The 19,421-nt window shown below is 38.7% G+C and overlaps 1 protein-coding gene across 1 annotated transcript in view; it reads left to right on the plus strand.

Moving 5' to 3' along the window:
* SHQ1 (SHQ1, H/ACA ribonucleoprotein assembly factor) overlaps window positions 1–19,421 on the plus strand; it is a 102,603-nt gene that overhangs the window by 39,155 nt on the left and 44,027 nt on the right. The window contains exons 9-10 of the mRNA XM_047746808.1: window positions 277–400; window positions 18,612–18,732. Coding sequence (XP_047602764.1) covers window positions 277–400; window positions 18,612–18,732 — 245 coding nt within the window. The remainder of the gene's footprint in view (window positions 1–276; window positions 401–18,611; window positions 18,733–19,421) is intronic.

A 19,421-nucleotide genomic window follows, 5' to 3' on the forward strand; every position in this document is an offset into this window, starting at 1 on the left:
TAAAAGACTTTTTAGAACTTTCCTGCTGCATATGTGATTTTTGAGGAGCATTTGTGATACCTTGATAAAGTATGAGAAATTACAAAGACTTCAATTAAGTATTTTATTGTAAGGTATATAAAAAGAGTCTCATTTCATGGTTTTGTATTTCTGTCTTGCATGGCTTCATGATGATCCAAACTTAAGAGTTTTTAATTGAGAGTAGTTTCGTATTTTGTTGTGTCCTTTTGTTTATGTAATATGGAAATGATTACTTATTTAAACTCTACTTCACAGACTTGGACTAATGTTCATGAAATCCTGGTATCTTTTGGAAGGCGAGTTTTGTGCTACCCACTTTATCGCCACTTCAAGTTGGTGATGAAGGCCTACAGAGACACTGTAATGATATTGCAACTAGGTAAGATGATCTGATGCTTGCAGATTCGAGAGTGGAAAAGTTACTAGTTTGTGACGATGTCGTGATTGTTGCTTTTCTATGCATAAATGAGCAATGAAAATCATCACATCCAATCACTTCTCCCAGGTGTATAAAAGTAATAGTTCTCTCTAGGTATACAATCACAGTGAAGTGTGGTACTCTTTCCTGAGAGATGTTGGACGGGTCAGTGGATGAGATACACACAGTATTCCACACCATTTTGTGTGATAGTAGATTGCATCATTCAGTTTTGGGTGCCTGCAATTTTCTGGGCACTACATTAGGACTGTGGGTGTAATAATAATAAGGTATATTTCCTGTTTCTGTGCAGTTTACAGTTTTCCTAGGGGGACTGTTGACAAGCAATTTCATTGTAGAGTGAAAAGAGCTCTGCTGGGGGACATAGTGATCATTGGGCAGGGGCCCAGAACCTGGACTTGGGAGGTCAGGAAAGGCTTTCCAAAGAAAAGCACAGCTACTCTGAGGACTTTTGACTATTGCCAAATCTAACTTGAAAAGACAAATGTTTGCTAGTTTTAAGAAAATGGAGAATTTTGAGTCTGAAACATATTCCAGAGTGACTATAACAGCATCACTGCTTTAAGTATATAATTTCCAAAGTAATGACTTTGAAGGTAGCAGCATCCATTTGTATGGATTATTTCAGGCACATTTATTTAGAAGTTGCTTTCCATCCTTTATGGTCGTTTCTTATATTCCTTGGGGAGGTTTGGTCATTCCTTTGTCCTTAGATAAAGGTGCTTCTGAGGCTTAGTTTTTAGACTTTAGAGTAAGAAGAGGAAAGTAAGGAAGCTTTTCCCTTTACCACCCAGGTGACATCATTGGCTTAAAAGGAAGAATCCCATCTCTAATGTTTTGTCCCTCTTAGAGGTATACCTCTGTTTTTCTTTGACTTTTGTGTAACCTATCGCCTTCTTATCCTGGGGGGAAAAGTCATGTTTGAAATAGATTCTTTTAAGGTAGATAATAATTCTAAAAATGAATTGTAGTTAAATGAAAGTTACCTTTTTATTAATCTACTTGGATTAGGTTAGCTCTGTTTTATTTTGAAGGATAGTTCGAAAGATTGCAGAGCTACTACCTTTGAAAAATCGATCTTTCTTAACTTATTAATGGAAAGAAACTGCTTTGTGTTTTCTCATGTTATTTCCTCTTGCCTTCTAAGATATTTCTTGAATTGCAAAAATTACCTTGAAACATCAACCTACTGTAAATGACTAGTTGTTGAATTAGAGTTATTTGTCACCATAATTAATTTCTTATTTAAGTCATGTTAGATGATCTGTGCATTATTCATAGGTTTAAACAATGAGAATGAGTTTGCGATTATCCTGTTACATCATGGTTTTCAGATGGAAAACTGGCAAAACCCCCATGTCTGTGTGTGTGTTTACGTGTGTGTTCATGAGTGTGTACACAAGCTTGTGCACACTCACATGGTTGCTACTTTTTATTCTAGGAAATAATCTAGTTCTCTGGACTTTTATTTGAAAAGTTATCAGTTGAGTGATTGAATAACCAGAAATAAATTTGATTGCATTGACTTACATGGTAATCAATTATTCAAACAGTTTTTGTAGGTGAGTTTTTGTAGGTGAGAATTGAAATTGAGACATTTTCATCATTGTCAGTCTGACAAGAAACAATCTTATCCTCTGTGTCTTGAGAGCTCCAGGAAACCTTAGGTAACACACTGGAGGTCTGTCTGTTGAAAATGCATCTTAAACCTCTGTTAATGGTACACAGCGTGTTCTGTGGCTAATTTGGGTCATGGTTAGTGCTGAAACAGAGCTGGGTTGTCTAGAATTCACACCATCAGCTATGGGGAAGACAATTCTAGATGAGGGTTGGAACCTGTGTTTGTACAGGTGGATGGCACAAGGATGTCATTATTGCCATTGAAGAATCTCGTTTGTTTGGATACTCCATAATCGAAGCAGGGGGAACTCTTCTGTGGCATTTAATATTTTCCAAGAATGAAATCGTGCCTGCTTATAATTCCAAATGCAGTCACGGCGATCACACTTTTTATTAGGTCAGTTTAGTGCTTCCATTGTTTGAAAGTAAGGAATAACTCTCCCCCTTAAGATATATTGATCTTAACTGGAATGAGCTCTCAAAACCAATATAGCAAGTCTTCAGAATCTGTAGACTATTTCATGATAATGGGTTGACTAAGGTCTAAGTTTTTATTTCATTTTGTGTTTTAAGTTTTGAGTTTTTAAAAGAACCATGAATTTGCTTTTCCTGACTTCACAGTAGCCTTCGCAAGAATTCTTTTGTGGGCCCTGGGCTATTCTCAATGTTGTGTTCCTTCTCCCGCCTCTTCCCCACTTCCTAAAGACTGTACATTGATATCTTGCTGTTGCTACATGTCTAATCCAAATTCCTTTAAGGGCACAAACCTGCTTTACCACTTTAAGTACTGTTCTAGTGCTTAACACAGTACCTTGTGCATGGAGTTTCTGCCCCTGGAACAGTGATCTTGGGCCGCATGATCATCCTCCCTTTTCTCTGTCTCATGTTTTGAGCACCTCTCACTTCCTCCCCCTAGTTCCATTCTTTCAGGAAGAAGTATGTAGAGTCCTTGATGGAAGCATTGCTTGGCTGCGGTACTCACTGAAAATAAATGAAAAAAGAGATAAAAATAGCAGCTTTTCTAATATGTCTTGAAATTTTATTCTGTTTAGAAGTGACATAGTTTAATATTTGATTATACACTTCATACAGTTTATTATTCCTACTAATATCTGCATTACATTTATCTTTATGACGGCATTCCTCACTCTGCTGTTGCTCAGCTTTTGAACATATAATGCAACTATTATATTGAAGGTGCTGAACATCATGGGAAACAACTTTGTTTTTTCTCTCAGTTCTTTCTTTGAACTCATTCTGTCTGTTCTTTTATTGTTTCTGGATGGAATATATATCCTATAAATATCATACCACATACACACCTACATGTCTTATATAATAGATATTCTGTAAATTTTTATATCACTTTAAATTTACAAGAGTCTCTTTTAAGTACTTAAAATGTCCCCTTTGAACTTGATTAAAAAAGTAAATCTTCCTTTCCCCATCTCGGGCCTGACTCAGGTTGAGAAGCCAGCTCTGGGGAGAGGGGGACCCTTCTTGGCTTTTGCAGGAAATACTGCTTGCTTCCAGAGTGAGCCTTCCTGCTTCTTGATGGGGAGCTTTTATCAGGTGTGGGTCAGACACTAGTCTCTGTACCCTACAGTTTCTAGGGGTGGTTGCTTATACTTTCTATGGGCACCACTTAAAACTCCCTTTCTCTTGGTTTAGGGTAACAGGAAAGTAGCTCTCCCTGTGCCACCACCCCTTCCTGCCTGCCCAGGGTGGTTGAAACCCCTAGCGCTACAGTTTTATCCAAAGAGCTCTTCTGGACCTCTTTTGCTTAAACTCCTAGAGGTCAGTGTTGGGCTGAGGGGGTCATAAATCATCAGATTTTTGTTGGTCTCTGTAAGTTTAACATAGAGAGGTTAGCGTCTTTTCTTAAAATATGCATATACTTGTTATTTGCTTAGTCCTTTGTGGAGCTCATTGGAAACAAGGCCCCAAGAGTCCTGTCTTACTTTGCTAGTACAGTCATAATTACCACAGCTCCCACATTCACGATTTCCTGTGGGCCAGTGCTGGGCTCCATTCTTCAGATACCTTATCTCATTTTGTCCTGTGCATACTCTAATCCTGTGAAGTCAGGATTACTTTCCCAGTTTTGTAGGTAGAAGACAGGCTTGAGAAGTTCAGTCACTTGCCCAGGGTCACAAAGTCATTAGTTGGTAGAGCCTGGATTTGATGCCGGATCTGTTTGACTCAAAGTTGGTAGCTTTTGAAGTGTTGAAATGGTTATAAATGAAATTATATGAAGCCTGGAGTTTATTTTGGAGTAATCCACGGAAGTTTGGGGGTAAATGGGCAAGGTGCAGGTGAAACAAGGTTGACCACACGTTGGTACCTCCTTGAAGTTGGGTGACATGTAGATGGCACTTCACCATCTTGTGGTCTCTTTTTGCACATGATTCTGCTTCATAAAAAGTTTTTTGTTTTTTTTAAGTGTGGGCTCTTAACCACCATAATTCAGTGTTTTAAGTTTAAGTTTATTCACCATTTTGTGGAAAACATTGTAATTCTTGTTCAGACAGTTGTATAATTTTTTTTTGCCTAATGAAAACATATGTTTAAAATAAGTTTTTTTGGTTCTGTGTTTTTTGTTTTGTTTTGTTTTTCAAAGATCTTATTTTTAAGTAGTCTGTCTGCCCAACACGGGTTCAATCTCAGACCCCTGAGATCAAGAGTCCCATGTCCTACTGACTGAGCCAGCCAGGCGCTCTGGGTTCTGTTTTGTTTTTAAGGCTAACAGAAATCTACCTTTCTATAAACTTTTGGGGTCTGATGACTAGAAGCTGCATGACAGGCTGTAACCTAAGGAATAGCCTTCACATGATTAATTCCTGTTACCAACTAAAAGCTGGGTTTGTATCATATCATTAAATCACTTACATATTAGACTTTATTGGGCTTAATAATCAGTTTTTCAGAAATGACTGCCTTACTTGATATATCTGTCTACTTGGTATAGATAGATAGAGCACAGTCAATGTGGAAGACAAGAAGAGCCATAGCACAAGGCTTGGGGTGCTCTTTTTCTTTAAGAAAAATAATTGTCCAGGAAATAGGGATATGGCAGGTGTGTTGTGTGAATTCTGAGTTCTCATGCAACCTTGGAGATGAATTGGTTTTTAGCATTTGAATTCTCTTTGGCCTAAAGTCAGTTTAGCAAGTTATTATTTTTTTTAAGATTTTATTTATTTATTTGACAGAGAGAGAGAGATCACAAGTAGGCAGAGAGAGAGGGAGAAGCAGGCTCCCCGCTGAGCAGAGAGCCTGGTGCGGGGCGTGATCCCAGGACCTCGAATCATGACCTGAGCCGAAGGCAGAGGCTTTGACCCATTGAGCCACCCAGGTGCCCCTAGCACGTTATTTGTATTGACTTGTAGAAATTACCCCCAATTTGAAAACTAAAACATGAAATCACTAAGATTTTCCAGTGTTGATATTTATCTGTATTTAGTTTTTTGTTTTTGTTTGTTTGTTTTTAAGAGAGAGAGTGTGTGATCTCCTGCACTAGAGAGGGTTGGGGGAAGTTGGAGAGGGGCTGAGGGGGCCGGAGGGAGAGAATCTCAAGCAGGCTCCACCCCCAGCACAGAGTCCAATATGAGGTTCAATCTCACGATCCTGAGATCCTGACCTGAGCTGAAATCAAGAGTCAGATGCTCAACCAACTGAGCAACCCAGGTGCTCCATCTGTATTTAATTTTTATGAGTTCCCTATTAAGGACATTTTAAAGAACTGTTAGACCTTCTAATTTTTACTCCTTAAGTACATTATGTAAAATTATTTTTCAAGTTATTCACCAACGTTGAGCGCTTTCTGTGTCAAGGTGCCAAGCTGGGTCTGGAGGTATACTCGTGAACAGGGGAGGTGCGACTCAGCTTAAAGTCTGATGCGGGGGCGTGCAATTATATAACAGATATATATATATATATATATATATATATATAAATACACACACACACATATATACACACATATATATGTATATATATATATTTTAAATTGCATTTGTTAGAAGTTCAGAGGAGAAATACATGGGATGAAACTATAAAATAGTTAAGGTAACGGACTAGCCTTCAAGTTGTCATTTCAAACATGTAACCTCATACAGAGGGGAGGCTCGGCTATTTTGACTTTTGATTCCCAGTTCCTTCTCCAGTTTCCTGTCATTCTAAAGTACTTGTTAATTGGTTGATGAGTTCATGTATTTATCCATTGGGTGGTGTTTTGTCAGTACCCACTAAAACGTGATTTATTATGTGCAGAGTACCCCATAAATACAGAGAGCTATGCAAAGAGCGATTAGACTTGTGTACTGTGCTCATAGGGGAGCTAAGATGACCGTCAAAAACAAAATACCTAGTAGACAGTAGTAAGTACCGTATGCGAAATGTGGACACAGTAGTTCAGAAAAGGAGAGGTGCTGTTTCACCAGGAATTTGAGAAAGCTTCATTGAAGGCATGAGATTTGAATTGGGACTTGAAGGATGAGTGGTATTCAGGCACAGAAGGGTGGGGGGATGTATTCTAAATACTATCAGTGAACAGCCTGAAGAATTTCATGGAACAGTGTGGTTTCATCAATGACAATTTCGAGTAGATAGACTCTGATCCTGAGACCTGCCCACAGCCTCTATATCTAGTTCCCTTTCCGATGTGACTTAACTGGTTTCCCAGAATTTCTCTACTTCTTTGTTATTATCCTTTAATTCTCCGCTCCCTATCCAGGAGGAAATTCTTACTCTCTGTTCTCTTCCTCTCCTGAATTGTTCTTGAGCTTTTTATTTCCTAGTCAATTTGCCATTGCAATTAAAATGTTTCTAAGAAGGGAGCAATCCTAGTGCTTTCAGGAAATTTAAATAGCACAGAATTCAAATAAAATATTGAAGTGCCATTTGTGCCTGTTTCTGCTAACCACTTATATCCCAGCTTCTCTAGGAAAGGGGGCTTCCGAGCCCCAGAGTACATACTCTGCAGCTGAAGTGAGTAAGAGGAGGACAGGGCTCTGCTGTGTGGTCATGACTGAGCCAGTCCTTGGCCTCTCTCTCCCTGGATTGTCCTGCCATGTGGCAAAGCAGATTCCTTGTACTCTCTTCTCTTCCTCAGAGCCAAAATCTGTTTTACAGTTTCTTAAATTGGCAGCCTCTTTCTATTTATCTGTATTATTTGTCATTGGACCTTCTATACACTCCTGTATAGAAGGATATTGTATATGAGCATAAACATTAAGGTGAGGAAAATAAAATTTCAGTCATCTCCATAGAATTCCTTTTTCCTCTAATAATCCTGTGAACCACTAGAATTTTAAAAAGTTGCTCTCACGGTAATTTCTGGGTTACATTTGTATAAAACATTCTTTGTTCTTTTAAGATACTCTGTAGGGGGCAGCATTTCCTGTATGGTTTACAAATAATAAATTGTCTTTTAATTGCCAGAGATGATTAAGAGCTTATGGTTATTCTGTTACAAAAAAATTACTTGAAATATTTGTGTTAGTGTTCTTTGGAAATTTGAGTTACGTAGTAATGCTTATTGGTGGGTATAGCTCAAATTCAGCTGATCTCAAATATTTACTCATAGATAGTCATTTGAAATGTTCATTACATTTCCAATACTATTTAAGATAAGTTTTGTTAATTTCTGCAGTTTTGGAACAGAGCAGTCTGGAAAACCAGATTAACTATGTGGTTTGATATTATGGTTAAATTTTTTTTTTTTCTATAGTTAGTGCCTCATTTAATAAATCTAAAGTCAGTTTTGAGATTGCTTTTACTGATCTGAATTTTTAAGGAAGTAACTTTAAGTTTACTTTTTCCTTAAGGGGATAAAGGCAGAAAATTGTATATATTTAAGATAAATTTGGGAGAAAAAAGAGGAAAAAAGAGGAAAAGTTTTATTTGACCGTAATGAATCTAGGTCCCGTTGCAGAGTAGTAGTGAAAGGCCTGGATGAAGTTCATTGAATAGTACTTCATACATTATCTGGAAAACATGGAAGAATTATATTCTTGCAATTTAGAGTTCCTTTAAATAGGAATTAATTCTGAAAAATCACAAGCTGGAGACATTTATGCAACATACATAAATCAAATTCCTTTTCTGTGTGGGTATCATAAAAGAATCAGCGAAGAGTTATAGGAATATATATGAGTTGGCCTTAGCTTTTAAGGAGTTTATTATATAACAGTAATGGTAAGACAAAGGAAAGATACAAAATATGAGTATAAAATACAAAGGATGAAGTCCCTTAGGAAAATAACTGGACTCACAGGCCAAAACCAAATGCATCTTGTATGACCTCTGAGCCACAAATGCTTTTTATGTCTTTAAATGTCGAACAAAAAAATCAAAATAGTGTTTGATGACACAATGTAAATTATATGAAATTCAGATTTTAATGCCCACAAATAAAGGTTTATTGGAATACATTCATGCTAGTTCACTTACATATTGTTTATGGCTACTTTTGGGATATGATGACTGAGTTGAGCAGTTGAATCATATTATGTAGCCTGCTGAGCCGAAATACTTACTCTCTGGGTCTTTACAGAAAAAAATGTGTCTACCCTTGCTCTAGATATATGTATCTAGAAGGTTGGAAGAGAGATTTTCAAGAGTGAGCAGAGGTCTTTTGCTGCCTTCTGTCCTAAATACTGGCCAGTGTTGAAGGGGATCATTTCAGCTTTTTCCTCTCCTCCCCATAGGGTGAAATGTAGCTGATCTAGCTGGTAGCCATAAGAGTGGGTCTCTCAGCATTAGGGGAAGTGAACTGAGATGGCTACTTTTCCAAATGGGTGAGGGAGCAACAATAGCAGGTTTAAGACAGTGGGGAGTAATGAGGCCTGTGTGAGCTGGAGACATACATGCCCCCATTTGTATCCTGTTGATGCCATGTGGATCTGTAGCATTGCCATTTTGGGGAACTTACAAAGAATGAGAAAGCAATGATCTTTAAGAAAAAAATTTTCAAAAATAGAAGCATTAACAATGAAGTAGAGTTTATAATTAAAACCCTGAGAGCCATGGCATGGCTGAGTGCACAAGTCCACCTGTGTGGACCCTAAGTTTTTCCATTTCGACTGTCAAGCATTCCCAGTGCCAGCCTGTTTCTCTCGCACCCTCTGGCCCCTGCCAGTTTCCAGCTGCATTGAGGGCTTGCACCAGACCTCTGCTCTTTCAGTCCCAGCTTGAGGCTGAGTCTCAACCTTGTGTGTTCCAGGAGTAGCAGAAGGAGGCAGGACATATCTTGCATTACCTAAGTAACTATGCCCAGGAACTTATAAAACAAAAACAAGGTGGAACCCTTACTTTTCTTTCCACTTACCTGTGTTGCTCTTGTCAGCCAGAACCTGGTCAGGGTAGATGGGATGAAGCACAGGATTCCAGTACCATACCTGCCTGTGACACCAGCAGGGTGCTTTTGAGTAGAAGGGAGGGCTTGATACGGAAGAAGCAAACAGCACTGGCCTAATGAGGGAGGCTTCATGGTAGTTACTACTTAAAGAATGTGTAGGGTTTAGAAAAGAAATGAAGGAAGGTATTCCATGAGAAAGTACAAGGTAAGGAAAAGCAGGTAGAGGAAAGTAAGAGTTAGGTCCAAGAAATGGCCAGTACTCTAGTTTGTCTGGAAGGCTTGGGTTGTGCAGGGGGACTGTGGGGAAGAGGTGTGAATGGTGTGTTGGGGCAGGATTGTGGAGAGTCTGCAGTGCCTTGCTGAAGAGACTGGGCCTTATGCACTGAGGGACCACTGCAGAGTGTGGTGTTGGTCTGTGACGGGCTCACAAAGTCAGATTCATCCAGCAGTAACACAGAGGATAGAGTCACTGAAGGGGGGTGAGATCAGTGGCACAGACAAGAGAGGAGACTATGATTCTTACCTGAAGCCAAGTAGTTTAGGGGCAGGTAATATGGTCTGAACAGGAGTGCTTGCAGTAGTGTGGAGAAGGAAGAAATATGGGGGCACGTGTTTCTCAGGTAGCAAGGGAGAAGCACCTGGGGCCCTTGATCCCATCTCACTTCTTGTCCTTCTTCCCTTATCATCTGTAAAGCGTTTACATGGTCATTGGCTCATTTCCTTCCCATAGCAGTTCATAAGAATTCTCTCCTCTTTTGACACATGGAAACATATTCAGATTAAGTATCAAACACCAGGACAAGCAGACCCATGACCCCCATGACTGACCATGGGCTGTGTAACTGTTCTACACAGAACACTTGTAATTGTTATCATTTTTACATTGCAGAGAAATTAACCAGAACTGCACAAAGATTATGTATAGGTGACTTTTTAATGATCTTTCTTTATCCTTTTAGAAATTGGGACCAGGGGCGCCTAGGCGGCTCAGTGGGTTAAGCCTCTGCCTTCAGCTTGGGTCATGGTCTCAGGGCCCTGGGATCGAGCCCCGCATCGGGCTCTCTGCTCAGTGGGGAGCCTGCTTCCCCCTTGTCTCTCTGCCTGTCTCTCTGCCTACTTGTGATCTCTCTCTTTGTCAAATAGATAAATAAAAAATCTTAAAAAAAAAAAAAAAAGAATTTGGGACCAGAATTCTAAGATCTTAATTTCATAATCAAAATTCTTGGGGCACCTGGGTGGCTCAGTTGGTTAAGCGTCTGCCTTCAGCTCAGGTCATGATCTCAGGGTCCTGAGATTGAGCCCCACATTGGGGTCTCTGTTCAGCGGGGAGTCTGCTTCTCTCTCCCACTCTACCTCTGTGTGCTCTCTCTCTCTCTCCCAAATAAAAAAAAGTCTTAAAAAAAATTCTCATGTAACCTTTTAATGCACAATAAACTTCCATGTAGATATGGATATGCAGTCATTTTTACTAAATTATATTTACTATGCATTGATTAAAATGTAAAGAAGCATAACTCCGTTTTATTGATGTGCACACCATTTAGCAGTGAACGTGCACTCACTGTAACACAGGGAGGGTTTTAAAAGGGCTGGTTGTTCTCCCTTGGCATCCTCATCAGTATATCAAAGTGCTGGAAGGGACTCATAAGGTTGATTGGACTGGGTTGATTTTTTTCCTTTTATGAGCCATTTGAGGATCCAGTTGTCTTTCTTCCTATATATTTCTTCTTTCTGACTTCATGTACAATTTTAGTTTGTCCAGTTTGAAACTAAACTAAATCCAAAGAATGATTCAGAACTGTGAATATTAAGTAATACCTATTGGAAAAACGGTCTCATAGTTTCAATTAAAACAACATCAAGATGAATTTATTTGAAGTTGAGCTACCAGGTATTGAGATACAAGCTGTATTCATAGTGGAACAGTTGAAGTAAAATTTTACCTGTAGAATTACAAAATTTTAAACACGATTTTTTAAAATTAATTAATTAATTAATTTATTTATTTATTTATTGTTTTAAAAGTAGGCTCCACACCCAGCATAGAACCCAGTGTGAGGCTTGAATTTACAGCCCCGAGATCAAGAGCTGAGCTGACATCAAGAGTTGGATGCTTAACCAACTGAGCCACCCAGAAACCTGTTCTTTTTTATTTTTATTTTTACAATTTAGGTTTAGATTACAACTGTTTCCAGAGCTGTTTTCCATGACTCTTTAGTTTCTTAACCTTTCTACCTTTGTGCTTACTATATAGGTGGGTTTACTTTATTTTTTTTTAATGTTCTGTCTTGAAATTAGATGCCCAGCTCTTCAAAAGAAATTGAAATTAGTTATGCTACCATTATGCAGTTTTGATGACATCCTGCTACATATTTCTAGACTGAAGGAACCACTACTTTGACAGGTGACTTTAAGGCAAATGGAGTTAATGTCAAGGCTGTCCTTCTGAACCAGCAAACCTTGTAGGAATTGTTAGAGCAGGAAAGGCAAAAGGCAGCCTTGGGTTAAATCCATTATTTGAACTTTTGATGGTGTAGTGATGTAAGAAAGTTGGCATAATTGCATTCTTTCGTGTCAGGAAATAGACATAATAAGGAGGCACAAACAAATTGGATATTCTGCATTTGTCTTGGCACATGGTAAATCTATAGATCACATAGGTGTTATAACTAGACACTGAGTAATTTGACCAAGTGTTTCTGAACTTAGGCTTTATGTACTCCAGACTATATTAACAACCAGCCTTACTGAATAGGGTCCTACAGTTTGCTAGACATTGTTCTAGATGAGGGAGAAAGGTAAAAAGCTGCCATGTTCTTTCCTGTCCAGGAGTTTGCCACATCAGTGATAAATATTGACACAGTATTTATTATATAGTGACTAGGAGGCAGAAGGACTTATTTTCAAGTCCTGACTGTTGCTTCATAGCTGTAATCTAGGCCAGCTCCATATCCTTGAACCTCACTTTTCTCATTTATGAAACCAGGAAGTACCTAATTGATGGGGTTAAATGATTTAATGTGTGGAAGGTACTTGGTGCAGAGCAAGTGAGTAACTGCTAACTCCCATATTAGACGGGTGTGCCAGGCATTGTGAAAGAACCCAGATCAGCTGGAGGGAAAGTTGGAAGCCCGTTTCTAGAAGCAGTACTGCCTGATTTGAGATTTGATGGTGAATTAGTTTTGGATTTGGGATTATACATTCCACACAAAGGGATCATCTACAAAGTTTGTTTGGACTTGCAGTTATGCATTCCACACAAAGGGAACATCTACAAAGTTTATGTTTGCTTTGTGTTAATTTTGTTTGTGGCTATAATAATAAAATATGTAATTCTAATAACTAAAAATGTTCAAAAATGGATACTGGATCATAAATTTGTGCTCAAAATAGCAACTCTTACTGCTTCATATGTGTTTAATATTATAACTCTGAAATGTAAGAGCCTAAATAACCATATGAGGAATTTGAGAATAAAACAGTGAAATATTTGTTCTCAAATACTTTGAGAAGTATTCATAAAGCTGAATTTAATGTATGTTTGTGTTAATTGTTAGGGACTTGACTTTAAGCTACTTCCTAACAGGGCCTGGTATTGAAGCAAATTACCACACTTTGATTCTCTTAATTTTGATTAATTTGACACAATTACCCTATCCATTTTTATGGTCAGTAATCTTTGAAAATTAATGTTAGAAGTAATTCATAAGTTATCCCTTCTGATAATGTGGTCTCATCAAAATCCCAGAAATCTAACCGATATCTATCATCTTAAAATGATAGCAGTGTTGGCTTTTATTTTGAGTTGATTTTATAAATAAAGATCAAGCAGTGCTTTCTTTCAAGTATTCTAAATAACCACTTCTTTCTCCTTTACTCCTTTTGGCTCTTTGTCTTACATAGCTCACAACTTTAAAGGGTAAAACTAGATATCCAGAAAACCACAGCCACATGGCAGCTGTAATGTATCAGAACTTGAAAAGAAATTTAGCTCTTATTATATAGTTAGCAATTTATATTATTTTTCTTTTTGCTGGCCAAAAAATAAAATAAAATCCACCATTCTGATCATTTCTTAGTGAGGGGAGCTATTTTTTAAGTGCTTCCAACCATCAGCTGGTCTGTCAGTAAGACATTATAGCCAAACCTGACCTACTAGTGGGAAGATTTCAAATTGCCAGTGGATTCTGATTTACAGTAGCTCAGTCTTGTCTCTGTTTTGAGGTCTATTAACCTGAAATGCCACATCTGTCCAGAACAGGAAAACACTGCTCTTAGTTTTCCTTCTGTCTCTCTCTTTTTTTTTAAAGTAGGCTCCATGCCCAGCATGGCACCCAGTGTGGGGACTTGAACTCACAACCCTGAGATCAAGACGGGAGCTGAGACCAAAAGTCAGATGCTTAACTGACTGAGCCACCCGGGTTCCGCAGTGTGCTTTCTCTTTAAAGGAAAGCTGGGGAAGGTGTAGCCAGAGAATGTGTTAGACGCTGCTTAGCCCACCTGCTTGTTACCGGCGGGTGTATTTTTCTTTATGTTGTCATTATGTTTCTCTGTGTTGTTGTTGTATGATCATTGTCCCTGAGGTAATACATTCATGGCGCTTGTCACTTATAATACCAGGATACTAATTTTAAACTGCCTTCATGAGTGAACAAGAGATCTGGGTCCCAGAAGCCTTTCTTCCATGGTTATAGTTGGCTTAAGTAAAGACTGCGTCGATCTGGAGAATCCCTAACTCTGGAGATTTAGCATCTTGGAGAGGCCCGTTGGGGCATTGCTGTAATGAAAACAGTTACCGTGGTTACTGTGCAAGGCACCTTCTTTTTTCCTGCTTTGGACCAGGCAGTGAACTGGCCGAAAACGGTCACTTTGCTCCAGTGCCTTTGAGCAGGAAAAATGTCCTCTGATTTAGGCCTTTTTTTATACCTATGTGCTATGTGCTGAGCGCACAACCGGATAAAGCCCCAGGGGAGCCAGGTGCTTTGAGTCCCGAAGGCTTCTGGCCACTGGCCACGTGACAGCTTGGAGCAAGGCCAGTTTTTTTTCTTTGCTGATAGTTGTTAGATAAGTGGTTGACAACCTGAGAGAAAGAGCAGTCAGTACAAAAGAGACTAAAAAAACCTGCGTGCCTCACAAGTCTCCTGGCTCTGTGGTTATAATCGTCTGTGGTGATTTAGTGGGAACAAAAGAGACCCAAGTATGACCTTGGGGTAACAATACACATTGTTGGGAAAAGGATGATTTAAATGTACTTATTTTCCTAGATTGTCAACTGCCAGTAGCCTAGTTATCTCTTACCTTTTTTTGTCACATAGCATACTGTGAAAATAGTTTGAATGAGACATACCGTGAAAACACAGCTTTCCAAGAGCGCACAACTTTCCCTTTCAAAACTGCCTTGCATGTGATTTTCTAAAATTACCTGATCTAAATATTGCTTCTCAGTTGTTCAAAACTACAATTTAAAGAGAATTTAAATATGAATTAAAAATTTTTAGCATACTTTGCCGATATTTCAAGGGTTGGCTGTGTAGCTGTGTGTGTCTAACTTTTTGTTAAACAAATAAATGTTTGTTGTGGGGAAATCTTGAAAAGGGGAAAGTACAAAGAAGAGTAACCAACTGTAATTTCACATGTAAAACAGTGGTGGGTACATGTCAGGCACTTAGGTGCCTTTTCAGTGAATGCAGAGATACACGTTAATATCGTTTGGGTGTAAATGTATTTAAATGGGTTTTTTCCTATATGTATTTGTCTTCTTTTTTTTTGTTTGTTTTTTGTTTTTTGAGAAAATAGGAGTCCATACAAATACAATGTAACTTCTCTTTAAAATAAAACAATTATTATTTTTGACATTTCTTATATTATTATTTTTCTTTGGTGATAGTGAAGATGTGAATTTGCCTGTGGCCTTTAGCAAGGGGTCAATCTTACATGAGGCATGTCTGCTAAGGGAAGCTATGTAATTTCATTAAGGAAATGGTTGCCTTGTATTTTCATTAAACACATGAGTGACCTTACTTCCATACCCTTCTTAATAAAAATCCCTGGAGTTGGGCCTCTTATCCCTGCTGTCCACAACTGCATTCAGGCCTTCATACCTCATCTTTTATACACCTGTCACCCCAGCCCTTGACACTTTCTTTCTCCCAACTCAACCTGCTTCCTCTTCCCCATTTCCCTGCTTGAACCACCTGCTCCAACCAAATGATCTTTTCCTGTTGTTCCCTGAACCCACCCCATTTTAAGTCTCCTTTTTGCTCCTTTTCCCACTGTCCTTCAAGCCAGTATATCTCCCCTTTTTCTTCACTCCTTTATTTGCTGTGAGGTCTTGCTCCAAATCCTGCATTTTTGGTAAGGCATGGCATCTCGAGGTGCAGGATTCTGGGCTGTCACACTATACACAGGCTTGTGAAAATTTCAAGTAAATACTTTTGTGTGTGTGTGTTTTTTCTTTTGTTTGTTTGGTGGTGGTTGCTGTTGTTGTTTTGTAGAGACCTAGGATTAACTTTTAAAACTTTAAGTTGGTGGTTATAAAAGTAAACTCCTCCTTGAACCCTGTCCCCCAAAAAAGAGAGAGAGAGAGAAAGTAAGAAATTGGCATAAGCTTGCCTTGATATTTTCTTCTCTTGGCAATTAAAACTGTTCAAGAAATTCTACACTTTAGTTAGTTCTCTCTCTCTCTTTTTTTTTTCCTCTTGGGATAACATGGCTAACTTGGTTTCATCACTTCTGTGAGTTTTGATTGTATTTCCTGCCTCCTGTCATCAAACTCTGCCTTCAACATTACATACTTCGTAATGAAAATAGGCGTGCCGTGGGGGGGTCCACACTAGTCATTTGATACAATTAACCTGGGCCACACTGATAGTCACAGTTCTGGTCTTGACTTAACCAAATGTAGTTTTAGGCCTTCTAAGTATTTGTTTCTCTAACCAATTGAGCAATGGGGTTTTTATTGGCATTCTTCCCATCTGCATGTGAGGAAGCCGCATAGTTAAAATTTTTGAAAAAGGCATGGCCCCTGCTTTGAACTTAATTTTTTTTTTTTTTTTAATTTTTAACTCTGGAATAATAAAATGTGTTGGCGACAGAATGGGCCAAGAACGTATGGGTAGCCACAAGCTGGTCAGTTCAGAATTTGGGTCCTGTGAGTATCTTACTACCTTGAACCTTAGGTTCTGCTGCTGTGAAGTGAGCAGGGAAGTCTCTGAGGAGGATCACCTATTTTGTTTCCATGTTTCTTTGCAGCAGTCAGTAAAGAGCTCCGAAGACAAGGAGGTGAGCCCAGGCTTCCTGAAGGGTGAAGTCTTAGGCTAGTCCGTGAAGGCAGGGTAAGATGCCATTAAGTGGAGTGGAGAAGAAAAGGCAGCTTTGGGTATGGGAGCCAGTTGAGGAGAGGACCTTAAAAGCATGTGCAGCGGCAGGGACTTGAGGAAAACAGTCTGTACAGAAGGGTGTCAGGGGACTAGAAGGAGAGAGTCTGCAGTGTAAGGGAGTAGGAAGATCTTACAATCAAGGCATGAAATGATGAGAGTACAGGGGAGGATAGTTGTACCGGGAGTGGAGGGGAAAGGGCAGCAGTGAGGGATGTTTCCAGGAGGAATCCTCAGGGCTAAGGTATAAGGTCCTGGGATGAAAGGAATTGCGAGAGTGTAAGGCAGACGATCACTATGTCATTCATTCATTCATTCATTTTTTTTTAAAGATTTTATTTATTTATTTGACAGAGAAAGAAATCACAAATCGGCAGAGAGGCAGGCAGAGAGAGAGGGAGAAGCAGGCTCCCTGCTGAGCAGAGAGCCTGATGTGGGACTCAATCTCAGGATCCTGAGATCATGACCTGAGCCGAAGGCAGAGGCTTAACCCACTGAGCCACCCAGGTGCCCCCATTCATTCTTAAAATAATGAAATTGTAAATCTGATGCTGCAAGGTTCTGTTCTAAAACATGGGGCGTCAGGGTGGTTCTGTTGGTTAAGCATCTGCCTTGAGCTCAAGTCATGATCTCAGGGTCTGGGGATCCCAAGTCAGGCTCTCTGCTCATCAGGGAGTCTGCTTCTCCCTCTGCCCTCTCCCTCTGTGCTTGCTCTCTCAAATAAATAAATAAAATTTAAAAAAAAAATCAATAAAACAGAAGTTCCTGCTCTTTTGAGATGTATTTTCTAGTGTTAATTGTGTTAAAATTTTAGTGGCAACAGTTTTGGTACCTTGCGTTGTCATTATCTAGCTCGTGATTCTTTTATTCTGTTTAAAAGTCAAGTGGGAGATGTCGATGAAAGCACATCCAGTATCTTCAGGAAAGTGATATACAGTGATTTTATGTTTGGGGACTGGAAAGATAAGAATGAAACTGTTAAACTGAGAATGCTGTGTTTTACTGATCAAAGGAAGTGGCACTACTCTAGATTTAGTAGTAATTTGCCTTAAGAGTCAGTACATTTCAGGGAATGTCCTGAAGTTTGGGACACCTAGGGAATTGTTGAGTTGTCCAAGGTTTCTTTTGGAGGCTTTTGTTGGGATTAAAATTGGGTTCATTTAACAACCAGGAGGAAGTAATTAGATTGAAGGAGACTTTAGTACTTGATGGCTTTTTTCCAAGTGATTTTGTCAGCTTATTTTTGAGTGAGTGCTGTGATATTTTAGTTTTCAGTTCTTTTTTTCTTCAGTTCTTTAAGGTGCAAACACTTAAGTTAGTACCAGATATTTGTTTAACAAAAAATGTTGACATAAAAAATAAAGAAGTTTAAAAACCAGAATATAATTTTTTCATGGTGTTTTGAAAGCTTAAGTTAGAAGAATATTTTATAATTAAAACTGTGGTGCATTTAAATATTCATTTCATAAGGAAAAGTTTCCTCTTTTTTGCTTAATGTACTTAGTTGTGTTTTATACTGTTTTTATAGTAACCACAATTAGCTATAGAAGTAGAGCATAAGATTTATTCATAATTCGTAATGAAGGAAATAAAGAGCTTTGGGCTTTATAGGACTGATAAGATTTCATGCAATAAAATAATGTTAAAAATATTTTAAAATCATGGTTAAGATTCTGACATGCTACAAATATATTACCTTGCAATATCTGAATTTTTCAGTTTAAAATAATCAGATGTGTTTTGTTTTTTTTTTTCAAGAATGATTTCTTTTTTTTTTTTTTTTTTTAATTTTCTTTAGGTAAAAGTGCAATTTTAAAGTGTCTACTGGATGTTCACAAAATTTTTCAGGAAAATGACCCTGCTTATATTCTGAATGATCTCTACATCTCAGACTACTGTGTGTGGATTCAGAAAGCCAAGTAAGTTTTGAGTTACTTATGAATTTTACATGCTCCCATTTCTGGAATGCCTCCTGACCCAGGAGGAAGCAAGTGAAGTAGCCTGGGAGGGAAGTTGTAATGAAAAAGAAACCCCATCTAGCTACCAAACATTTTAAAGAAGATCGACATGGGGAGCTTTGCGAATTTGCTTCGGGAGGAGGTGCAGATGGTGAAAAGTTAATTTTATTGGGAAACAGGGTTCTACCCTAGAAAACAGGCATGCGGACAGAGGGTTGTGAGTATTCCTTGCTGTGTTTTTGACTATCCAACATGAAATCTCAGGGTTCCATCCTTGAGTATCCAAACTTGTGTCTGCAGATTACTTACAGTGGGGTTGTGAGTGAGTGTGTGTGTATATATGTGTGTGCATGTGGGCATCTCTGCCAACCTCATGGGACACAGACCTAATCATCTGTCATCCCATTGGCTAACTGCTAGCTTACAGAATCCATTCTTCAGAGTATAAAAAAAGACAACCTTCAAAGCTTCATAACATGATTCTTGGTAACTAACACATGCATCTAAGGGACCGAATACTCACCAACGTGATATAGGTAAGGTTTGCCCAAAGTATTTACTATTGCCTCCTCTGTCAGGGAACCCTATGGAGTTTAAAAAGGCAGTGAGCTTTCATTTTGTGAAGAGGTTCAACAGCTCTGCCCACATTA

The sequence above is a fragment of the Lutra lutra genome, chromosome 1, assembly GCF_902655055.1.
Source record: "Lutra lutra chromosome 1, mLutLut1.2, whole genome shotgun sequence".
Lineage (NCBI taxonomy): Eukaryota > Metazoa > Chordata > Mammalia > Carnivora > Mustelidae > Lutra > Lutra lutra.